This window comes from Carettochelys insculpta, chromosome 5 (assembly GCF_033958435.1).
Source record: "Carettochelys insculpta isolate YL-2023 chromosome 5, ASM3395843v1, whole genome shotgun sequence".
NCBI classification, from domain to species: Eukaryota; Metazoa; Chordata; order Testudines; family Carettochelyidae; genus Carettochelys; species Carettochelys insculpta.
The window spans coordinates 5,581,072-5,605,647 of NC_134141.1; the positions used below are offsets into that span (position 1 = coordinate 5,581,072).

General features: G+C 42.5%; 1 protein-coding gene across 1 annotated transcript in view; it reads left to right on the forward strand.

The window, feature by feature from the left end:
• DNAH6 (dynein axonemal heavy chain 6) overlaps positions 1-22,961 on the forward strand; it is a 168,284-nt gene extending 145,323 nt beyond the window's left edge. Inside the window, exons 69-76 of the mRNA XM_074994025.1 lie at positions 4,307-4,428; positions 6,202-6,331; positions 8,740-8,867; positions 14,208-14,393; positions 15,902-15,974; positions 17,883-18,034; positions 18,937-19,159; positions 22,689-22,961. Coding sequence (XP_074850126.1) covers positions 4,307-4,428; positions 6,202-6,331; positions 8,740-8,867; positions 14,208-14,393; positions 15,902-15,974; positions 17,883-18,034; positions 18,937-19,159; positions 22,689-22,792 — 1,118 coding nt within the window. The 3' untranslated portion in view covers positions 22,793-22,961. The remainder of the gene's footprint in view (positions 1-4,306; positions 4,429-6,201; positions 6,332-8,739; positions 8,868-14,207; positions 14,394-15,901; positions 15,975-17,882; positions 18,035-18,936; positions 19,160-22,688) is intronic.
• The last annotated feature ends 1,615 nt before the right edge of the window (positions 22,962-24,576 follow it).

Consider the following 24,576-nt stretch of genomic DNA (forward strand, 5'->3'; position numbering starts at 1 on the left):
TTTGATAACAAGCTTACTTAAAGTCTTCCTAGTTTCTTGTTTAATAGAGAAAAGTGTCTCTTACCCCAGAGAGGACATTATTGGTCAAGTACCTCCTTTCATTCCCGTAGACAGAAGTCTCTGACTCAGAAGAGCTTTTTCAAAAAATAATCCCTTGGCCCCAGCTTTGTAGTACTTGGGATCCTGTGAACCCTGCACTATGTCGTGGACTGACTAAGATTTTCAGGGACTCCTTAGAGTGTGTTTCTTTTCTAAAAAGTCACCATGTAAAATGTTAACAGCTTCTTCCAATCCTTACGCCCAATTCTCTTGTTGCCCTAGTTTTACACATGGTTGATGCCTGTGTGTGTGAAAGGAAGACTCGTCCCACAATTTGTAGCAAGTGTTACATCAGCTGAATTTAGTGACAAAATTGATTTTGCTTGTGTTTTATACTTCAGTTAGCATTGCTGAGCCAACACAATTCATAATAATAACTGGTGGAGCTTCTAACCAATAGATCTTAGAACAAACTGCCATGATGACTAAATATGGTTATCTCCATTTTTTACACAGGGAAACTGAAGCATGGAGAGAGCAAGGGTAAGATTTTCAAAAGTGCTCAGACCACCCAGCTCCCATGGTTTTCACAAGAGCTCATAGTAATCTGAACACTGTTAAAAATCTGGCACCCTAAGTGGGAGCTCATCAGTGGCTCACAGTCACATTGGAAATAGAAGTCCTGTGGCACCTTATAGACTAAGAGATATTTTGGAGCATAAGCTTTTATGGGCAAAGACCCAATTCATCTTTGCCTACGAAAGCTTGTGCTCCAAAATATCTGTTAGTCTATAAGGTGTGCCACAGGACTTCTTGTTTTTGAAGATACAGACTAACTCGGCTACCTCTCTGAGATTGGAAATAGAAACCATCTCCTCTAATAAAATGAGATCTGGATTGTATCTAATCCTTGCACATCAACAGACTTGTTTACTAAGAACCAATAAATTAAATCTGAGGAAGCCCATTGAAGACAATGGAGCTGCCCAGGTATCTTCAGGGGCCCAATCTAAAGACAAAGCGCTTATGCATTTGTAATTAAGGGCAGCATATGACCAGCAGAACCTTTGACATGGATATTCTTTGGTGAATGGCAGATTAGAAAAAAATATATTTTCACTTGTGAACTGAACATATCTGATGTGGAAATGAGAGAGAGATGATGAACCTAGACCTCCGTTCCTATATTTACAGAATCTCTTCTCTTCTTAGAGCTGCATTTTGAACTCCTCACCAGAACTGGCTCAGTTAAAGGATTTAGTGGGTCTGGGCAAAAAGTTTAGCACAACCACAAAATTCAAGCATTGCTGCGGAGTATATAGTTCACCTTGTCTTCTGCTGATGGTGCTAAATCTTTTCACACTGATCATCTCTAGGGAGAAGTGGAAGCTCTCTTGCTTCCCATTAAACTTTGAAAAGCTGCACAGCACCATGCTCAACCAGGAATTAGAGGTGAATCCTATGGCTATACTCTCTGCAAGTTGTCCACATTCTCTGCCTGAAATAAGAGTTTATCAGAGAGTGTAGCAGGCTCACATTCATCACTGACCATCCTGGGAATTAGCTCTTTTCAGCTCCAGAGTGCCTTCTGCTGGCATTGGTTCACCTGAAATTACTTGCCTCCACCATACTGAGATCCGTGTCCCTCCCAGACCGTGGTACCCCCTTCCCCTGGATACTGCCCTCTAGCAGTGTTTGCCTATGGCTTCTTCCTCTTTATGAAGCCAGCGATGCCTAGTCACACCACTGGCCCCTCAGTGGTGCACTGCCATCCTTGATCTTGCCCCATCCCACAGAGGCAAACTACAGTCTAAACTGACCACTCTCATCTTTGGCAAGAGGGGGTTGACCTGCTGTTTCTTTCTTCTCTGGCTGCTCCTTTGTACCCCTTTGGGTCCCTGTGTCAGGGCCTCATCCTGGGAGTTGGTCTCACTGAAGCTCCCTTGGCTCCCTCTGACTTTTCCCTGCACTGCTCTGTCTGTGGTTCCTCTATACAGGCAGCAAGTCCCTTCCCCCTGCAGAACTGGAGAGAGACTAAACTCCCTCTGCCCAGCAGCTGTTCTTATAGGGACTAGTCTGGCCCTGATTGGCTGCCTTCAACCACCTTCTGATTGATTGCTGCATATATTTCATATATGATTTCCAATGGCTGTTCTAGCCCTTTTAATTTCCAGTTTGAGGCAACCACCTGGGCACAGAGGGACATTTCACACCAATTTGGGAGCATTTTATACACTCCTTTGCACAGTTGGAAATGAGTACACGAGGCACAGTGTAATGAAGAGTCAAGCCCATAAGGCTCAGTTTACACCTTCTCCTTGAGCTGGGCTATCCCTCAGCTTCCTTTTCTCAGGACTGCTCTGCTCACCCCCTACCCCATAAGGCACCTCCACCTCCCTTTTTTTCAGTGTCAGACAGAGAGCCGTCTATCTCAGTGACCCACCACAACCCACTTCACCATTTCTCCTCAGGAATCAGGAACAACTTTGCAGACGTGCTGCCACCCCATCACAAGTATAACTACTATGGGAGTTGTGGCCACCGGTTAGGGATGAAGAGCCATAGATAGATAAAGATAGAGAAGCTGTGTCTACACAGCGCTCCCCTTCCTGAACTGGAGTGCAAATAAGTGAGATTGAAAATGCAAATGAAGCACAGATTTACATATCTTGCACCTCATTTGCATATTTGCACACGATCGTGCTTCCAGAAAGGACTTTTCCAGAAGCAAAAACATCTGTGTAGACAGGGTTCCTTCAGAAAAAAAACCCCATTTTCAAAAGAACTCTTCTTCCTGAAATGAATGTGGTCTCATTGTAGTCACTGAGTGCATCCTTCTGCTCTGATGTCCATTATACAGATGGGGAACGGAGTTACATAGAGGCTAAGTGACAAGCCTAAGATCACACAGCAACCTTGTCACAGACTCCAACTCTCCAAAGATCTAAGCACTGGACCATCCTTCTGTTCTATGCTCCACACACAGCTGCAATACTTTCACTGTTATTTGTTTGAGTCTCTCCATGTGCATTTCCCTGGAAGAAAAGGGAGAGTGGAGAATAGAATTCAGTATCAATTTGCTCAGTATCCATCACAGGCCAGTGACAGATTGCACTTACTTCATCCCAGCACTTGTCATCTCAGCCACACCAGTTGCTCCTTCTTTCAGGCCTGGCAGTCACGGTGTCAACAGACTCTGCTTAATTATGAGTCATTTTAGCCCTACTTGTGTAAGTTGCAAAGTAACGAGAAGTCTCCCAAGAGGAAGAGCACAGTAATGATCCAGCAGAGCATTGGAAGGGCAGTCAGGAACGAACCTGGAGTTCAATACACCGGTGGGACCTCCCTGGTCTGATACCCTTGGGACCTGACTAGTCCCACACCAGGGAGTTTGTTGGATTAGAGGAGGTCAGACCTCCAAGCTCTCCTGGGGGCCGCTAGCCTGCCAACTGGGTCCCACTCCTGGCAGCCACGCCTGCTCCTGGCCCACAGGCTTCCGGCAGGAGCTCTGCTCCTGGACCTCTGGCCAGTCTTCCCAACTTAGAGCTGTCAGTCTAGCTCCTCTCTGTGGCTCTCAGCTGCAGACAATCTTTGCTCCTGACTGCCAGCAACTTCTGCCAATGGGGCTCTCTGGTTCAGGAGCACTCTGATCTGGCAACCTCTATGGTCCTGCCAGACCATGGATGTGCCAAATCAGAATCTCGTACCAGAGAGGTTCAACCTGTGCCAGTGTGAGTTAACACGTGTCAGGTTTTTAGCTCAGCAGTCAACCCAGTGAAAGCCGTTTGAGTCTTTTTATTTTAAATAATGTTTGTTCTGTCTGTGGGATATAGCAACCAACATTTCATATCCTGCTTCTGTTTTATATTGTTTCTTAAGGCAACAATATCCAGTTGCTTTTCTATTCTAGAATATAAGAGGGGAAACCTATTTGCTTCACAAGTTCTAGTTCCTTAGAAATGCTAAGACATGATCATGTAAGACTTTTGGCCCTATCTTTGTAAAATTCTGCCTCTTGCAATTTTAGTGTGTCAGAATCTAATATATGCCTGTCATTCGTTGTGACAAATGTTACCATCCATTGTATTTTAAAGCACCTCCATCTTCATTTTGGTAGTTTGTTGTTTTAGTTCCTTGGGTGCACTTTCAGTAACTTACATTTTTCACTAATATACTATACTTTCATTTTGATATTTCCATGTTTTTGTTCATTTATTGCACAATAAAACGTCTTAATATGGAGTCTGCATGTGTGTTTGTGTAACAGGTATATACTTTGCCCCTCTGGCTGATAGTTTGCAAGATTATAAAGACTATATTGAAAATCTTCCTTTGATCGATGACCCAGAAATATTTGGAATGCACGAGAATGCCAATTTGGCTTTCCAGGTTTGTGAGCACTTTTTAAATACATGGTCTAAATTTAATTATATTAAACAAATAATACTTTATAGCATAAAGGGAGAATTTGATTTAATAATTGTAGTTTGTTAAGCAGAAATAATGAGCTGGAATTGCTAGGCAATCCATCCCTGCACATTACGTTTATTTTTCCCACATATAATAGAAGACTACAGAATGTTTTCTTAAACCTGCTTCTTGTCGAGCAGCATTTTAATGAAGTGCACTGTGATTTATGCTGGTCAATTCTTTAATGACATTAATTCTATCCTTGGTTTTATACAAATCAGCCTCTTCTCATGGAACGTTATAATTCCTGATCATACTAATGAGAGCTTTGAGGGGACACTGACAATCTGTTCAGAACACCTATGTTTATATTTATTGAAACTTACTCCCTTTAATTGGAGGTTTCCAAATGATTTTCCAAAATCCTTAAGTACCAGCCTCTTATAAAGCTAAGCAACACAGCATTACACACAGACAAGCACTTATTAAACATAGCTAAATAGTGTAGTTGAGAATTTTGAAAGCAGACTAGAGGATTTAGGCCCAGGTGGGTGAAACTCAAGTGGTCTGGGTTGTGTCTGGCTCCAGCAAAGAATTGGTGACCATAGGCAAGTCACTTAATTTCCCTGTAGCTTTGTTCCCTATCTGTAAAATGGGGAGAATGACTCTTCCTTTCTCCTGCCTTTGGAATTAGCTGTTCAACTCCCTTGGGCTGCTTTGAAAATCTCAACTACACATTGCCTCTCCCACACACAATACACTTCTGTCAGCTCTCAAAACAAGGAGTTTTAATAATTCACATATCAATTCTACATGAAGTAAGAGCACAACATATATTAGCTGTTGTGTGACGTTCATGTGAACAACATTCTTGGAGAAGCAACTTTTGAATTGGATCAGTTGAAAAGCATTATCTTTTGTCTGTGATAAGCACTGAATTCGAAAAAATGCACTTTTGCCTATAATGTAACATTAATTGTAAAAATGAGACAAATGTGGTAATAAGCTTATGGCACAGCACCATAAAAGCAATAGATTGTCACACCATCTTAAAAAACCAGAATATAAACCACATGTTTTATAATAAACTTTGGTCCTAAGGGGTTGAAGGAAGGATTTTATAACTTGCAATACAAAGATAATTAAAAACATTAAAATTTTAACTCAACTCCCTTAACTCTATAGTCTTATTCAGTATTTCCTGCAGGAAGTCTAATGAACTACATTAGAAACATACTGAGAAAAAATGTGCATTTCACACATCTTTCTGTAGAAGGCAGTAAAAGTTATTGTTACCTTTAGATAGGTCAGCAGGGAAAATATTAACAAAATTTTTTAATCAAATTTTAATGGTTATACTGAATTCAAGCCGCATCAATGGTCTGGAATTCAGTGCAGTGGAAAGGAGATAGAGGTTGAGAAGGAATTATACCCAATTTTCTGGGCTTTTTTCCCTTTATTAATATTGACTCAAAATAACACACTCAATGATTATAGATACTTTTTTTCTTATGATAGCCATAGCTGGTCAAAGGAGCCACCTAAAAGCACAGCAAACTCCTATTTAAAACTGTGTTTTCCATTTTCAAGCAAATTCAGAAATTAAAATATTATGTACATATTATAAAATGTTCCACGAAAGTGATTGATTCCCAGTTAAACATCTAAAAAAAGAGAGATTAAAATATTTAAGTAATACTTTTGATGGAAAATGTTTAAAGGAACGCTGCTTTTCTCTTTGTCTCTTTACAGCGAAAAGAGACTAGCACTTTAATCACAACAATGCTTGAGGTTCAGCCAAGATCAACTACACAAGGATCCGGAAAAAGCAATGATGAAATTGTTCAAGAGCTTGCTAGCAATATCTTGACAAAACTGTCTGGTAGGATAGCGTTGTTAATGTGTTTTTACCAATGATATTGTTTGCTTCATAATGGGGGAGATTTTCACAGGGCAAGGCACCTAACAATCATTAATACCTTGGAGAATCATGCACCAAAGTGTTACTGAGACAGCAAAACATACTAGAATTCAAAATATTTTGTATGATAATCAGAATATCCAGATTTACACTAACTAGAATGTATATTTATAGAAGATAACAATCTTTATGTTTCAAAATATAAAATAATCAACAGTTGTGGTAAGATTACACTGTCATCATAGGTAGGTGATTGCATAATAGTAGAGTGTTATGCTCTCCTTTAAAGCATGTGATGCTGGCTATTATTGGGGACTGGATATTTGACTAGCTAGAGCAGATAAGATACAGGAGTAGTGTTATCCAATTCATCATGTCCTATTCGCTGTGTGTGGCACATCCAGAGAGGGGCAAAGACACCATCAAAGAAGTTGTTGTTTCAGGAGAGCACGTGCTTAAATCTTGTAAAAACCCATGACATTTAAGCACATGCTTGTGTGTTTTCTTGATTTTTCTTAGTCAGAAAGATCTCCTCCTTAAGGTTCATTCTTGCATGTTGAAAGGGTAGCAGGTCAAAAGAGAATGTAAACCAAAAATATCCTCAGCTTGGGGCCAGTGTTCCCTGTAAGCTGTGTGCTTCTACAACTGCTCAGGAGAAACTCAAATGCCGCCCGGATGATTAGCAGAGCCCACAGCTAAGGTATTTGTTTCTAGAGGTGGAGCACATTTGCACATGCCTCAGTGCACATAGAAAAACTCATTCCACATACGGATGGAAAAGATTAGAGAGAACAATGGTTGGAGCTGAATCCAGTGCCATGTGACCTGGCTATGGAGACCTGCCTTCCCAGAGGCATTCTCCCTATTCCGTCTTCTAACCAGCCACTCTTACATATCTTCCCTCCAGCACCTATTCAAGACAAGGCACAAGCTTAATTGGAGCGAACTCCCTGCGCCTTGGAGAATAAAGGGAGCCTTAGCACATTAAGTCAGGAAGTGTTAAGATGTGCAACCAAAGGCTCCAATCCTGTTATCAAATCTGCACAGGGAGTCACTTACCCTCACAGAAAATGCTGGGCAAATCAATGGAATTCCATGCTGACAGGTCCTTACACAGACACAGAACCCCATCCAATAGGAGTCCAGCAAGAGTCAACCCAAGTGGTTCTGATTGCAGTGTTAGGGCATACGTATAGAAGCAGTGTTAAGATATCCTTCCATAAAATAATGTGCCTTACTGCTGGGGGAATATCATTAAAACTGTTTACCAGAAAACAGTGACAATTCCCTTAGCTGAACAAAGGATGAATCTTGTTGCTATGATATCCTGTCATACAAATTAGTGCAGTCAGAACATAAGATTTTCTAAACAGTTGTGACTGTTAAATCCTTGCACAGTGATTACAGGTTTTTTTTTAAAATTATACATCATTGTGCCATTCTTATGCAAATTTAGGTGCAGTTGTCTCCATGCAGTTTGTTCTCCTAAGCTCTTATCCCAGCTAGCAAAATATCATAAAAATTCCTTGCTTCGTAACCATTGTGAAGATGTTTAATTTTTTCCCATCTTTAAAAGGATGTTTCAATATGTGTTTAATGTCGAATGGTTTAGTAGTTTCTATTTGGAGAGAAGGGGAAATCTTGATTTTAGAACGTGTATTTTGAAAATCTTTCTCACTAATATGTGGCTTTTATTTTCAAGGGAAAATATTAGTAGGCTCTGTAGTTGGTGAACTGTTTTCATGCTTGTAGTGCTGCCTGTTAAACAACAACAGTATGAAAAGAATCACATTTAATCTAACAACAAGGGGCCAGATCTTTAAGTGGGGTAAATTTGGCACCACTCCAGTGACTTCTGTTCAGGTGATTTGTAGCAGCTGAGTCTTTGGGCTTTCTTGTCCAAATACATGTATTCCTAAGGACACATGCTGTCCCTCCTCTGAAGACATAGAAGGTACTGGCTTGCACATGGTCCTGCTTTCTCTCTGCCCCATGAAAGATTTGGGGTGACTTGGGGCACAGATGCTAGCTGTACCCAGACTACCCTGCACATTGTTACCCAGCAAAAGAGGAGTGGGACTGCTCCTTCTCCCTATGTGTGGAAAGATGGAGACCTGAGGCTGCTGTAGCAAACATAGAGCAACTCTACAGCTACTCCAGAAATGGGTTGGGAGCAAGCAGGGGGGTTCTTCCCCCGACTCCCAAGTCTCTGAGGAGCTCCACAGCTGAGGTGAACTTGAAGACTAAGCTCATTGGGAAAGAAACTGTCAGTTTTCCTGGTCTGGTCAAGAGATAGCACTGTGCTTCTCCTTCCCTCACTGTAGTGACACCAGATCTTTCGGAGTGCTAAACAAGTGTTTCCATTGCAGGAAAACTGGAGCTAGAAGCTGCATCAGAAAGCCTTTTTGTCAAGGATGACAAAGGACGTGTGGACTCTTTAACTACTGTACTTGGACAAGAAGTGGATCGGTTCAATAATCTGCTCGAGTTGTTAAGAGTATGATACTCAGTTAAGCCAATTTACATGGGGTGGCCCTGTTCTATAGTGCTGGAGACACAATTTTTTAATGACTGGTGTGGTTTTAGTTCAGTTAGTCCCCCGTAACCCTATGTGGCACCCCCAACCATCCCCTCATGCCAGCAGTGCCCTGCACTCATTTTCTCCTTCAGGCCTCCTCCACACAGACTCTCTGTGGTTCTGTTCCTGAGGTACTGTCCCTTACTGCTACCCGAGCAGCCACCAGCCTCCTTCAAGGCCCATTGCAGGAGACCCTCTCTTCCCTCAAAGTCTCTCTGTAGCTCCCCTCACTGAACTCCTCAACCCCATTTATAGCCCTCTTAGACCTTGTCTACACCTACAGGGAGATGAACACTGTGAAGATCAGTCACCTGGGGGTTCATTTAGCAGGAGAGCAGCCACCAAGTACCATCCCCATACAACTGTCTTCCAGCTGCAGTTTGCTTACGCTCAGCTCGCTTTTTTTAGCAAACTTAAGAGTTTTCATGAAATCATCTTTTTAGTGGTGTGCATCGGTTTAAGATGAAGATCTGAGGTGCCAGTAAGGCCTGGTTTAACTCTCTTAGGGTAGGTCTACACAGCAAAGTTGTATCAAAATAGCCACTATTTCGAAATAGCTATGCCAGCATCTACACAACGCCACTGCTATTTTGAAATCACTTGACATAGTGGATGCCTTATTTCAAAATTGGTAAACCTCATTGCACGAGGAATAGTGCCTATTCTGAAATAGGTATTTTACAACAGGAGCAGCGTGGACAGGGAATAGAGCTTACTTCGAAAGAGGTCACAGTACACCCAATGGCTCTATTTCGAAATCAGCTATATTGTGTGTAAACGCTCTATTTCAAGATAGCTGAGTGCTACTTTGAAATGCATTTTGTGTGTAGATGCTCTATTTTGGAATAAACTATTCCAGAATAGCTTATTCAGGAATATCGCTGCTGTGTAGACAGAGCCCCACTGAGCCATTGTCTTTTACATATTATGGGGCTCTGCTATTTAACGAATAGATTTTTGTAAACTGTTCAGAGTAAAACTGACAAAGAGGGTATACTTTCCCAATTGCTATGCCACTGTAAACAGCTTTTTGGTACAGACACTCATCTGATCTTGAATTCTTCTAACTATTTTAGAATTTGACAGCATCCTAGAGTTCCTTTAGCAGATATTTTTGGTAATTACAGTGTGCTTTCAGTGCACCACTCATGCTACATGCAGCTGCATTTTCCCTTTTATTTTACAGTGACTTAGTAAAATTTCTAGCTAGCTTTTTACATGTGCACTGCAATTTGTGCACAAATCATGCAATTGCAAACACAACTGCAAATTAAGCCATAAAAATTTGTCAAGATGTAAAGCACCTTAACTTAAATTTAAATCATACTCCCTAGTGAAACTGACTAGACAAGGCTGTGTATAGTGTCTGAGGCTAGGTCTACACTACATTCCCCTTTTGAAAGGAGAATTCAAATGGGGGAGGTCAAAATGCAAATGAGGTGCTTCATTTGAATAATCTTGCGCAATCACATTTTTGGAAGAGATTTTTTCAAAAGCAAAAACAGCTGTGTAGATGGGGTTCCTTTGAAAATAAACCACATTTTCAAAAGAACCCTTCTTCCTGAAACAAATTAGGAAAAAGGGTTCTTTTAAAAATGGGCTTATTTTTGAAAGAACACCATTTACACGGCTGTTTTTGCTTTAGAAAAAGTCTCTTCTGAAAATATGATGCTGCGAGATTATGCAAATGAAGTGCAAGATTTATATATCAGCACTTAATTTGCATTTTCAATCTCCCTCATTTGCATTCCCCTTTCAAAATGTAGTGTAGACGCAGCCATAACGTTTAAGGACAGAAAGGACCAGTATCTCCTCACAGCTCACCACTTGCATGTGACAGGTCACCAATAACTGAAAAGAGATCAAAGTTTGTCAACCCACAGACTAACCTGTTATGTGCCACAGGCTAAGAAGGGGTGAAACAAAGGTGTATATAACTAATCAACTAGCCCTAAATAGTTGTTTCTGTTATGGTGCATGGTCACCTTATGTAAATTGTGACAGACTGCTGCCTGGGGGCTACAGAGTTCTACAAGAAGGCAGGTATACTGGTTGGTGGGGGAATGCTTTCCTGTTTCCCAATTAAGGCAGGCAGCAGAGGGCCTCATTAACCATTAGCCATAGCTGAGTCTAATCAGCAGTCATTGGACAGCTGAGGCACTGCGCTCCCAATAAAAGTTTCCCCCTAGCTGCTTGCAGGGGGGAAGGTTTTAGAAGGCGCGCCGAGGAGCAAGAGCAAGAAGGTACCACAGGGAAGCAGTGGGTGAAGTGGCCCAGGGTGAGGTTGCTACATTAGGGCAGGGATGAAGGCCCTGCCAGCAGCCTCTTGACCTTGTAGGGACCCTGGTCTGGAGTCCAGGGTAGAGGGTGGGTCTGGACTCCCCCCACCCTTCCCCAGAGGATTACTCCACTAGAACAGCCGTGGGCCTGCAAGGGGACTGGCTTTATCTGCCCCAGTTGGGACTTGCCTATGAGGAGGATGGCTTGCTAAGTGGAGGCTCCTGCCTCTGGAAAGGCCTGGGCAGATAAGGGGGCTCCGTGAGTCTCTGAGGCACAACAGAGAAAACCACCAGGAAGCGCGGGGACCCACAGGGGTTGACAAGGGACTTCGTCACAAAATATTTGCGACAATTGCATACTTGTCTCCTTCATAGTTTTATTAGGTGGATCTCATCATAAGCATCTGGAGGAATTATTTAAACTCTCCCCCTAAGAAGGGCCACACAGATTGTTATGGTGAAAGGGATTACGCTAACTTTTGTTGGTAACACATAGGCTATGTCTACACAGCAGCGTTTTATCAAAATAAGCTATTCCAGAAAAGATTTTCTGAAATAACTTATTTCGATATAACACAGCTACACACAAAGGCCATGTCTACACTTGCATTACTCTTTTGAAAAAAGGAAATGAAGGAAATTGAAAATACAAATGAGGCACTGATTTACATATGCTTCATTTGCATAATCTCTTTTCAGAAGTGATTCTTTCAATAGAAAAAAACAGCGTAAATAAAATAGGAAGAAGGGTTCTTTCGAAGGTGGGGTTTATTTTCAAAAGAGCCCCATCTGCACTGCTTTCTTTTCTTCCAAAAGGATCTCTTCTGAAAAGCTATTATGCAATTGAAGCACTAGATATGTAAATCAGTGCCTTATTTGCATTTTCAATTTCCCTCATTTGCATTCCTCTTTCAAAAGAGTAATACAAGTGTAGACATAGCTCTCTACTATTTCTAAATAGAGCGTCCAGGAACAACAGAGCCTATTTTGGATTAGAGCCCTTGGACACATTAGCTGCGTCTACACGTGCACGCTACTTCGAAGTAGCGGCACCAACTTCGAAATAGCGCCCGTCGCGTCTACACGCGTCGGGCGCTATTTCGAAGTTAACTTCGACGTTAGGCGGCGAGACGTCGAAGTCGCTAACCTCATGAGGAGATAGGAATAGCGCCCTACTTCGACGTTCAACGTCGAAGTAGGGACCGTGTAGACGATCCGCGTCCCGCAACGTCGAAATTGCCGGGTCCTCCATGGCGGCCATCAGCTGGGGGGTTGAGAGATGCTCTCTCTCCAGCCCCTGCGGGGCTCTATGGTCACCGTGGGCAGCAGCCCTTAGCCCAGGGCTTCTGGCTGCTTCTGCGGCAGCTGGGGATCTATGCTGCAGGCACAGGGTCTGCAACCAGTTGTCAGCTCTGTGTATCTTGTGTTGTTTAGTGCAACTGTGTCTGGGAGGGGCCCTTTAAGGGAGCAGCTGGCTGTTGAGTCCGCCCTGTGACCCTGTCTGCAGCTGTGCCTGGCATCCCTATTTCGATGTGTGCTACTTTGACGTGTAGACGTTTCCTCGCTGCGCCTATTTCGATGTTGGGCTGAGCAACGTCGAAGTTGAACATCGACGTTGCCGGCCCTGGAGGACGTGTAGACGTTATTCATCGAAATAGACTATTTCGATGTCGCAACATCGAAATAAGCTATTTCGATGTTGGCTGCACGTGTAGACGTAGCCATTATGGCTTATTTTCAAATATCTGCTATTCCCTGCCTTCAGAGCCCCTATTCCAAAATACCTATTTCGGAAGAGGCACTATTCATCATAAAATGAGGTTTACCAAATTTAAATATATTTCAAAATAGTGGTTGCATTGTGTAGACGCTGGCAAAGTTATTTGAGAAAAGTGACTATTATTCCTAAGTAACTTTGCTGCGTAGACACTCCCATAGAGAGTATTCTTAAAACTGCACTGGCATGGAAAACCATTTGACCAGAGTACCATGAAAAATAAAGGGCTCGGGGTAGTGGTTCATGATGGTAAATTATACAATTATCCACAATCTGATTATGTGGGGAGGATAGTGTACGATTTCATAAGTGACTGAATACATTACTTTGACAAAAAAAAAAGTCTTTATTTTTACACTAAATCTCATCTAAAATTATTTAAGACTATGCCAGCCTGTTTAAAATAAATACCTTTAGTTTGGTAAATCAGGAAATGTTATTTACTCCTTATAACACAAGAATGAGGGACCACCAAATGATATTAATAGGCATCAGGTTGAAAACCAACAAAAGAAAGTATGTCTTCACACAATGCACAGTCAGTCTGTGGGACTCCTTGCCAGAGGAAGTTGTGAAGGTCAGGAGTATAACAGGATTCAAACAAGAGCTACGTAAGTTTATGAAGGATAGATTCATCAATGGCTAGTAGCCAGGATGGGCAGGGATGGTGTCCTATCTTCTGTTTGTCAGAAGCTGGGAATGGGCAACAGGAGAGGGATCACTTGATGATTACTTGATTACCTCTGGGCATTGGCCACTGTCAGAAGACAGGATACTGGGCTAGATGGACCTTTGTTCTGACCCAGTGTGGCCATTCTTTCATTCATCCTTCAGCAGGAATACAGGAGAATTCAGAGTACAGGAAGGTGTGTAGTGGGGAGAGATGCTATCGGTCCTTTGTATTGTTTTCCTGACTCCAACAGGTCTAGAAACTGAGTAAGTTTTTCCCTGATGTCAGAGAAACCACAGAGTCTGAGACCCACTTGCAGTAATTGAGTGACAGGCCATTATATCCAATGAGGATACTTCCTGTTCTCTTAATGGCCGACTCTGACTGAGACGTGAAAATGTTCATGGCTATGCAGAAGGAAGAGTTGTTTAAGATGAAGCTTATGAGACCCACAATAACCACAACAGCCATTTTAGAAATGCAGCTTTAACAAAGTCATTTCTAGTTTGGTACATGATGTTTTTATTTTTCAGGGCTCTTTAGAAACCCTCAATAAAGCTATTGCTGGCTTTGTAGTGATGTCGGAAGAGATGGAGAAAGTGTACAACAGCTTTCTTAACAACCAAGTTCCGACCTTGTGGGCCAATGCAGCATATCCTTCTCTGAAGCCATTAGGCGGATGGGTCAAAGACCTTGCCCTAAGGATAGCCTTTGTAGATGTAAGTAAATTTCCTTAGGATGAGGTGGTGACCTAGGTCCTTGCTCAAGGGCTGAATTTGGTCATTCCAGAAGCTTGAAAGAAGAGGTTTGCCCTAACCCACCATACTCAAAGTCCCACCTAATCCTCCTCCCAGAATTTTTAAATGAAACCTGGACAGGATGTAGCACACTCAGAAATTCTAGCAGAAGGGGCAGAAGGTCACCCAGATCCAAATGCTGGTCTTATTCATCTCCAGAGACAGGGTTTCTATCTACTTTCAGTCACAAGTGCTAGAGGCAAGGCATAATGCCATTGGGGCACTGAGGAGCTGCTCTTGCTGCTTGCTTGAAAAGAAGGTACTAGCATGTCCCACAACTCAGCTACCTCAGCATTTTCCTGTGTGCCAGGGTGAGTGAGAGAGTGCCCCATCTGGGAGGGGTTGCCATGCCAGTCATGGTGGATTTCCCTTTCCACTTCAGTAATGGTTTCCAAACTTGTGTCTTAAGCTTCTTGCTGTTACCAGTGCCAGCATGGACTCACTGCTGCGTCAGGAATTGCCCAATGCCGGTAGGCTTCTCCAACAGCCCTTAACATTCCCTTTCCACTACTCCTTCCACCTTCAAACATCCCATCTTCAAGGTCGTCTTCAGAGGTGGTCTAGAGGCATTGATAGAGTTACATAACAGAGTTCTTTAGAAAGTTTACCCAGGAGTTGGCCAAGCCTTTGAGACTGTGGTTGCTTTGCTGCCCTAACCTCTAGACATTTTATTCCTCACTGCCATTAATGTGGCATGTTTGTGTGGAAACATTTTTTCCTCTTTCGTTTCCACCATGCTCCTTTTAGTGTGCCTATGCCAACCAGGACATAACATGCCTATTGGCAGTGTTTGCATGGCAGCCTGGCATTCTGTAATTACCACTCTGGGAGCTTTGAGACCTGGATTCAAATATCAAGATAGGCCTATCTCAGATTCAACTTCAAAGTGAGAGGGTATTAGGTTTGGGGGAGTTGGAGCAATTCGGTATGGAGATATAGTGGATACTCTTCAAACCTTGCCATTTTGCCTTAAATAAAAAGAAGTGGTTAATTCAGTATTTCCAGCATTCCCTTTATTTCCCTGTGCTTGCTACCGGGAATAGATAAGAAATGGTACAAATACTGAGATACATTATTTATTTCTCAAAGGCAATTCAACAAGATTTTAATGATAACTGCTGTAGGAACCCAGCGGTAACATGCATACTTTATAAGTGTAAAGCAAAACAGAACTGTCTGTTATATAAGAACTTTTTTCCTATGCTATAATGAAGTATAAATTCAGTCCTACATGGTTTGAATATTGTGTGGAGTAGAGTTCTGGTCTTGGGACCAAGTTCAGGTCTGCTGTACATGGAGGAAGTTGAAATCGGTGAGGATGTGCCAACTTACAGCAAGTTGAATTTGGCCCTTAATTCAATGTTAATATGCAGTAAAATAGGAAGTGTGAAATTGCATAGATAACATGCACTAATGTGTTCTGGTTTTAGTCCTGGCTCAGAAGGGGGCAGCCGAAGTCTTTCTGGATCTCGGGTTTCTTTTTTCCACAAGGATTTCTAACAGGTAAAAAAAAAACTTCAAAATAATGTGCATGCATAAAACCCTGTCTTTCCTGTTGCCCGCTCTCCAAAATAAAATGTGCCAGGACACACAGTTGCCAGGCCTGTTGGTGCTCTGATGCCCTGCATGTGTTTTCAGGATTTCTTTCTTTGCATATAGCTGAAAATGGCCTGGGTTTTGATTTTGAGCAAATGATAGCTCTTTTTTGTCTGCTATCTGCAGAGCAGTAATCAGAATTGGCAGTTTTGGTGGTTACAGCCTACCCAGTGAGACATACAGAAGTGGCCTGTTTTGCCCCATCTCAGAGATAATCCCATACAGCTCAGTAACTCCCACTCAAGGAATGGGCAACCTTTGGATGAGGAAAAAGAAGCAGAAGAATCCACAGCCCGCTCTGGCTCTGTCCTTTCACTTTAGTACCAATATGGAGAAGCTGCAGGAGATGGTCTTTCCTAGCCCCAGCCTTGCAAGGAAAGTCTTTGCTAACTATCCACTCTCTGGAGCTGAAACCAAAGAGTGGAGATAGCGTCACTCACCCTTATACCTTTCCTCTCCTAAAAGAGAGCAGTCTCATGGCCCTGTCCACCAATGAGTCCCAGAAAGCTGAAAGGGTAGTAGAAAGCAAATAGATGTAAATGAACACAATTTGATTTGTTTTCAAGTAGGCAGAGAAAGCATCTAAATTGTTGTCACATACTATAAGTAGTTATTACTGAGAGCACAGAAATAGCTCTGCTTCCTTGATTGTAGAGGAGAGTTGTTAACTGCAAGTCTTAGACTGTAAAACTCCCGCTTGTCTGTCACTAAGATATAGGGTTTCGTGTAAAAAAACAAACCAGCAGTCATGTAGCACTTTAAAGACTAACAAAACAATTTATTAGGTGATGAGTTTTTGTGGGACAGATCCATATGTCTGTGTGCAAGTTTGTATCTTTCCAACATTGTTCACACCCTAGTCATTGTTACTGGGGAGTTTGGTTAGCTTCCAGTTTGGCTCGCACTATATGTGGAGAGTAGACCTAAGTGAAAATTGTAATTTCTTTCTCCTGGGAGATTCTGATGTTTTAGCATTTGTTTTCCCCATAAATCATGGTGAAAAGTTAAAATATCATTGTCACGGAACAAAAAGTTCCTAAAACTTCCATGCAGCTCTGGCAAAACATTCTGATATTCCCAAATACATGGTTCATTTTGATTTCTGGCACATCCAAAACATTTGGTCTTAGAGCAGTTCAACATTAAACTGTATCTCTTTATCCTATTACATTTCTTTATAGTACCTGGTATTCCCCTTTTCCCTTGCATGCTAGGTTGACTACCCAGTCTATAGCTTTTGTGATGTATCAGTTATACGATTCCCATGACATACCAAGCAGTTTGACTGGAGCGGCGTTCATGGTTCAGTTAATCTGGCTAATGAGCCAGGCCCATCAAAAGAGAATTCAGAACGTCAGATACCCAAACCCAAAATGTCATGAGGTGATGTGGCCTGATAGGGGAATGCAGTTTAATCTTACACTGACTCAAAATGCTTCTCGTCAATTCAATAAACCAATAATATTTAAACTGAGGCTGAATTGTCCCCAAATAAATTCTTTGATGTAGATTTTCCAACTGGAAATTTGAAAAGCTTCAGCAAAAACACAAATTTTCCTGTAGAAAATTTCAGTTGTTCAGAAACTGCATTTTCACCAACCAATAATTTTGATAGAAAATTCCTGGTCATCTCTAACGGATAGCAAGCTGGCAGCTTGTAGCCTTAATAGTGAACATACAGGCAGCTCTGCTGTAGGGGTGATATGCCATGTTCCTGTTTGCAGTACCTCAAGTGAGCTTTCTTGACAGCACACTCCAACTGACTTCTCTTCTAATTTTGTTTACAGAATGCTTTTTTTTTTTCCAATTTGCCAGGCACTCTTCAAAATCATGCTCGGAAATATAACTTACCAATAGACGAGCTTAGTTTCAGCTATAATGTCATCCCAGTTTATCGAGATCAAGCCCAAGTTGCAGAAGCATTGAAAGTGTGCCAATTCGGACAAGAGTTGCCCATGGATATGCAGGTATCCTGGAGGCTTTTTCAATACTTAAGTAAAAATACAGATCCTTCCTCTTATCTCTTTTGAGAAATAATGTCAAAAACTGAAACTGATGCTGCATATAATGAGACAAATAATGCGATTTAACAGACTCTGATATAATGGACTTCGGAAGTAACGGACACAGCCTTCCAGCTCCCTCTGCCTCCCCAGATAAATGCTGGAGACTCACCAGAGCCGCCACTGGGGGAGGGGCTACAGCGGGGCATAGGAGCTCTCCTCTCCCAGCCCCATGTGCGTGGAAGATGTCAGTTCCTGGCCCCTGCTGCTTGCAATGGTGCTGAGCAGCAGCCATTTTGGTGGAGGCTGCTGCCTGCTGGCAGACTGAGGGCGGCCACCTTTGCATGGATGGCTCAGATGTGGGGGCTGGAGGAGCCGCAGTGCTGAGAGCTGCAGGAGGTGGAAGGAGCCAAGCCAGGATTCAGCTACTCTGGTAGTAATTGGGAGAGAGACATGGAGATGTGAGGAGAAGAATGGGGCAGGAGGGGTGAAGGGAAGGCAGTGGCAAAGGACAAGAGTGTGTGATGGGCTAGGAAGGTCAGCGCATCATCATACAGTAGAACCAGTTGGCTATAACGGACTTTCGGCATTAACAGACACCCCTTCCCCCAGTAGTCCATTAAATGGAGGGTTTACTGCACTGTTCGATAACAGAGAACTCTGAATGTCAGACTTTATGTAGTGTTTTACTAAGGAAAAAAGTAATTTGAAAATTAGCATAGTTAATTAGATATGTTCCCCCAGAGTCTATAACTTTTTAATGGTGATGTGAACACGTCATTCTACTTGGATCATTGCATTTATTTTTGTTTGTTCATAAATTTGTGGGGGTTTGCTTTCTTGTCACCTGCTAGTGTCTATTTCAGCTCCCCACTCCAGAAGATGGTGTATTGGTCCACGGGATGTTCATGGATGCCAGTCGGTGGGATGATGAAGAGATGGTTATAGAAGATGCCTTGCCCAGGCAAATGAATGCAATGTTGCCAGTGGTGCATTTTGAGCCCCATAGAAATTATGAACCAAGTCCATTGTTATATCAGTCACCACTCTATAAAACTGGAGCCAGAGCTGGGACACTTTCCACCACAGGTAATCGTGTCTTTAAAATCATAGTGCTTATCAGCATCAGAAGTGTATAATATGGAGATTATGAACAGGTGAGTGCTCCAACATTAACTTTGTCTGAACTTTTGGATGAAAGTCATGCCCATAAATCATTCAAAACTAACTTTCCCTAAGTTTGCGATAAGGACTCAGATTTGTCCTCTGCCTTTATTGTCACAAGTACATCTTGTAAGTAACATGTATATTACTTATTTGTTGTGTAATTATCTGTGAAGACTGAGAAGGAAGAGAGACGTAGGTCCTGCAGGAATCGCTGAATGCAGTTGAGGCTTTCCTGGCTCCAGAGAATGTTCTCAGATTAAGACTCAGGGAAAGATCAAACAAGCATGTAGATAATTTATTGTTTTTTGCTGAAATGCTTCTGTTCTAAAGGAATAATACTTTGGTTTGTGGTAATCGGGCACTATTAATGCATTAGTATAACTGCAAAAATAACTTTTTCCAAATATTAGTAGATTTTTTTTAGCTCCACACTACTAGGTTTTTGCTTTCAATGCGAGATTCAGAAGCTGACTAGTCAGCTGAAAGAATTCAGTAGTACCAGGAGCTACAGAGGTCATGGAAGATGAGTGTGCATTCTGGAAACCACAACCACTGACGCTTCCTTTTCGCAGCATGGGTAGCTCTTTTGCAGTTTCCCATTAGAAACATTGTCTGATTTTCCTTCTCATTGTTTGTATCTTCCTTGTACATTCCAATTTTGTGACTATTGTTTTGTTTGATTTTGGTGTAATTCTTGACTCCTTTTCCTTCTTGCAGAGAAAATGGTCAGCCTCTTTTATAAAATGACTGGCCTTTATTTGCATGGCCTTCATTCCCATCTTAAATGTCATGGAAAATGTGCAGGGGCAGAATGCTGGGAATCTGCTCCAATGAATCTGGTTCCTCAGTTCACACAGAAGGGGTGGACAGGGAGGCACCATGCAAGCCAGGCATCTGATTGCTCAGACATTGTCAGGGTGCTAAAGATTCTAAAGTGCCTATATGTCGTGATCCATGTGAGATTGTGCATCTATCTTGATGATCATGGTTTGTCAGTGTCAGTGCAGAAATACATCATTGAGCTAATGTTGATGGAGGTAATGAGCTGATGCCTAATAGCTTTTCATTAAGAGACAGTTGTGCTTTTGAATATATTGCCTTCCTTCACGTTCCAGAGGTGTCCAAATACTAGTAGGACACGTAACTGATCCCTTTCATGGTCTTAACCAAAGGTGCCAGTGCGTATTTGTGATACAGCTCTTCAGAAGGTGGAATACCTGAATGAAAACCACAAGTAGGTAAAGTCAGTGGAGTTGCAGCTGTATATGTGAGATCCAAATCCTGTGTTCTGTTCTGCTTCCATGGGCAATGCCTTCCTATTAACTTCAAGTCAGGGATTCTTATATATGTTTCTTCCTCTGCTTCTTGTTTCTTACATAATCAGCAAGGTAAACAGGAGAGAGCCCATGTTTTTCTAGTAGCTCCTGATTAGGCGTGTTGCTTACGAAGGCTTTCCCAGCCAGGTCATTGGCACCTCTGTTCCTGCTGCAGTTCATTTCCAACCTCTTACCCCAGATTCATGGTCAGCCTCCTCTTAGGTTTAGACATCGACTGTCTCACAGAGATGGATATGGTCCTTTTACGTGTTTACTAGCTATGGATATGTCTCAGAATGGAAGAGAAAATATTTTGGGCTGCCTCTTTTCCACCTCGAGAAATCAGTACTCCTTGCCTTGGTCAGAGGGCATTTGGTAGGTATGTGTACATACTGTCCTCCTGTCCTAGGTCTCAGCTAGCTTAGTATGAGAGGGTTCCTTCAGTTCATGAACTTCCATTACTTAGAGTTTTACTTTACAATGGTCACTCTTAAAAAATTGAGTTGCCTTAGCTACTTAGATAGAACTGCCTTAGTATTTTAAAAAACAAAAACCAAAACCTTAGGTATTCATAAGAGCAAATACAGAACTTTTTGTGAGTACATAACCTTATCTAGTTGTGAAAGGCTAAACTGTCTCATTTTGAATGCAAACTACTGAAGTCCTGATAAAATTAATGGAGTAAATTCCTCCACATATATTTAGATGTTGCGGTTACAATAACAAAAATACTTAAAAACCCCAACGATCCACTGGGCCATGTGAAGATTGCTGTGTTTGTGATAAAATCTACACTTCTTTATAGTTGAGAAAACTATGGGGACAGATTTTGATATACTTACACTGAATAGCACCTTAATTAAAATCAGTGGCACCACTTGTGGAGAAGGTGCTGCCCGGGATGAGTAAGGATAGCAGACCCAGTGTACTTACTACACGGATGCAGTGAAATTTCCGATGCCCTTGACTATTCATGTATTTCTTCTTAAGTGCTTAGGTTTGTAAATGACACTGTAGGTAAGGACGCTGTTATCATTTAGCAACTTTGACTTTTTTTAACGTGCAGGTCCAGAGAATTTGCCAGACCAGGAGAGGTCCCTGGCTTCTGCCCCCAGACAGTCCTGCACTCCAGGGCTAGGGTGGCTCCAGCCTTCCTCCCCTGGGACTTCTGCCCCAGGCTGGGTTCCCTGGGGCTGCCCCAGAGCTCCAGCCCTCAGCTGCTGCAGGGCAGCCAGTGGACTCTGTGTCTGTCCTCTGGTCCCACGGGGCAGGCAGGGGGCCCCTGCTCCACACCAGCTGCCGTGGGGCAGGCGAGGGCACCAGCCCCTGGCCACACACTGCCACAGGGCAGGCAGGGCTCCTGCACTAGGAACAGCTCCAGCCTGGGACTCTCTCGTCCTGGAACATCCATGGTCTGGCTGTTGCCATAGGAAAGAGTACTGGATTCGAGAGACGCCACCTGTGACTGGGTTGCTTTTGAAATCATATAACAATTTGCCCAATGGCATGTGACATCACACACTCAGACACTGGGGCTGCAGCTACACTACATTCCCCTTTCAGAAAGGGAATACAAATGCGGCCGATTGGAAATGCAAATGATGTGCTGATTTACATCTCACACATCTCATTTGCATAATGGTGGCCACTCGCTGTTCCGGAAGTGCTGTTTTGGGCGGGGGGAAAGCAGTATAGACAGGGTTCCTGTGAAGGGAAACCCCATTTTCAAAAGAACCCTTCTTCCTGAAATATATGAGGCAGACTGGTGCTTTTGAAAGCAGGGTTTCCTTTCCAATGAACCCCATACAGTGGTTTGTTTTTTTTTCCGAAAACAGCACTTCCGGAGCAGCGCGTGGCCGCCATTATACAAATGAGGCACACAATATGTACAACAGTGCCTCGTTTGTGTTTCCGATCAGAGGCATTTTCATTCCTCTTCAGAAAAGGGAATGCAGTGTAGCCGCAGCTGGGGAGAGGTATATTGTAATGCAATAGACATGGGATGTTGTAGCCACCTTAGTTGTGAATGGGCTGGTTTGGAGGGGTTGAATTCTCTGGCATAATGTCACGTTGCCACAGTGATTTGCCTTACTCAGATAAATGGTAACAGTTTTTCACTTTGCTTTTTTAACTAGGTCATTCTACCAATTTTGTGGTCACAGTCTTACTCCCCTCCAAAAGACCAAGTGACTACTGGATAGCGAAAGGGTCAGCGTTGCTGTGCCAGCTGAATGAGTAAGCAGGATGCAGACATATCAGGGGACCAAGGGTATAAACTGTATTCACAGAGTATAATGACAGAGTGATTTTAGCATTTGCACAATCCTAGACTCCTGATAAGACAATAAAACCGAATACTAATCTGTCATTTCTTTTCACTTGTATTAGACTTTATAAAATAAACTGTTGCCTGATGGTCATTGTCCATTGTTATTTTTAGGCTAGTTCTTATCCTCTTACTGCTCCAAAGATTTAGGCATTGCTGCTCCAGTTAAAATATTCTTCTACAATACCTGCATGTTTCATGTAAAGAAATAGGCTTTGCACTGGGCTGCTAAGTTACCACAACATGTGTGCTTTTATGTTTTGTTCTCTGTCTTGGAAGAGCAAAGACAAAGCTCTTAAAGCAAAAATACTGAGTCCTTGAATGACTGACTCTGAAGGTCAGTTACTGTCCTGCCTGCTATATTTTAGCCTTAAAGCTGCGGAAAGAAAAGGGTGTCTATCAGTTTTAGAAATATTCAACTCAGTTGCTGGAGCAGCTGCGTATCTCACAAAAATGTAAAGTGTCTATAACAATTATGAACAATAAGCCTTTCAACTTAGCCTCTGGAGGAAATCCCACTGGTCACTAACACAAACCCCCTTCCACTTTGTTTCTGCAAATTAGCCAAAGGCTTATACAGAACTCAAAGCTCTTGCACTGTGCACCTGCAGCATATCAAGCTCAAGCTCCATGGAGCAGTAGAAAAGTGCACTGAGAATTTCATGCTGCTGGCATGGTAACATTCAGCAGGGTGTATCCTAGGGCAGGTGTAACCCTCCTTCCCAATCATAGATATTAAAAGGCACTGTGTGCTGTAGTCCTATGCGAATCCGGAGGAGCAAAGGATCACTATGACTCAAACACTACTGGTGAAGGTGGACATGCACCTGCAGCGACAGGTGCATTAATAAGTCCAAGTGGTTCTTTTAAATATTTCAGCTTTACTTCTCTTTATCTACGAGGAACTTAAGCCAGTTTAGTCCAGTTCCTCTTGCTTGCGCGTTCCATACCATATATATAGATATCTGTTAAATATATGCCTGTCTCATAGAACTGGAAGGGGCCTTGAGGTCATTGAGTCCAGTCCCCTGCCCTCACAGCAGGATCTACCACCATTCCTGACAGATTCTTTCTTTAATCTAACCTGCTGCAGACCCTTAAAAGGCCCCTTCAGGGATTGAGCTCAGAAGCCTGGGTTGACAAAGCCAATGCTGTAATCTCTGAGCTATTCCTTTCTCTAAATACTCAGTACTAAGAGATCAGATACCATAACATATAGGATAACAAAGACAGAACATAGCCCTGAGTGTCATCCTCACATCTATGGTACTGCAGGCAAAAGTGCCTTGTTACCCTAACAGCCATACATAGACACGCAAGAGGAGAGGTGACAACGTTTGTCAGACCTCAGTACACAGGACTATCCAGAGGATGAGCAAATACTCTCTGCTACCAATTGGGACCTTCTGAAGAGTAAAGAAAGAACCCACAAAAGGCCTTCCTGTCAACCCCTGCAAGATTTCTTAGGAAATCAACAAAGGTTCGAGGTCTAATCAGCATGGACTCTTTACCCATGTCCATTTTCAAAAGCAAACCATCAGCAATAGATAGTAATGCTTTTCTCTGCTGAACCACATCCAAAAGCAGACTGCTAGAGATCAAGGACACTGAAATATCCAGAAATCACCAGAACTGCTTCAGCTTTACTTAACAAGTATCTTCTCCACAAAAATAACTGGTTCCATCCAGAATGGGAA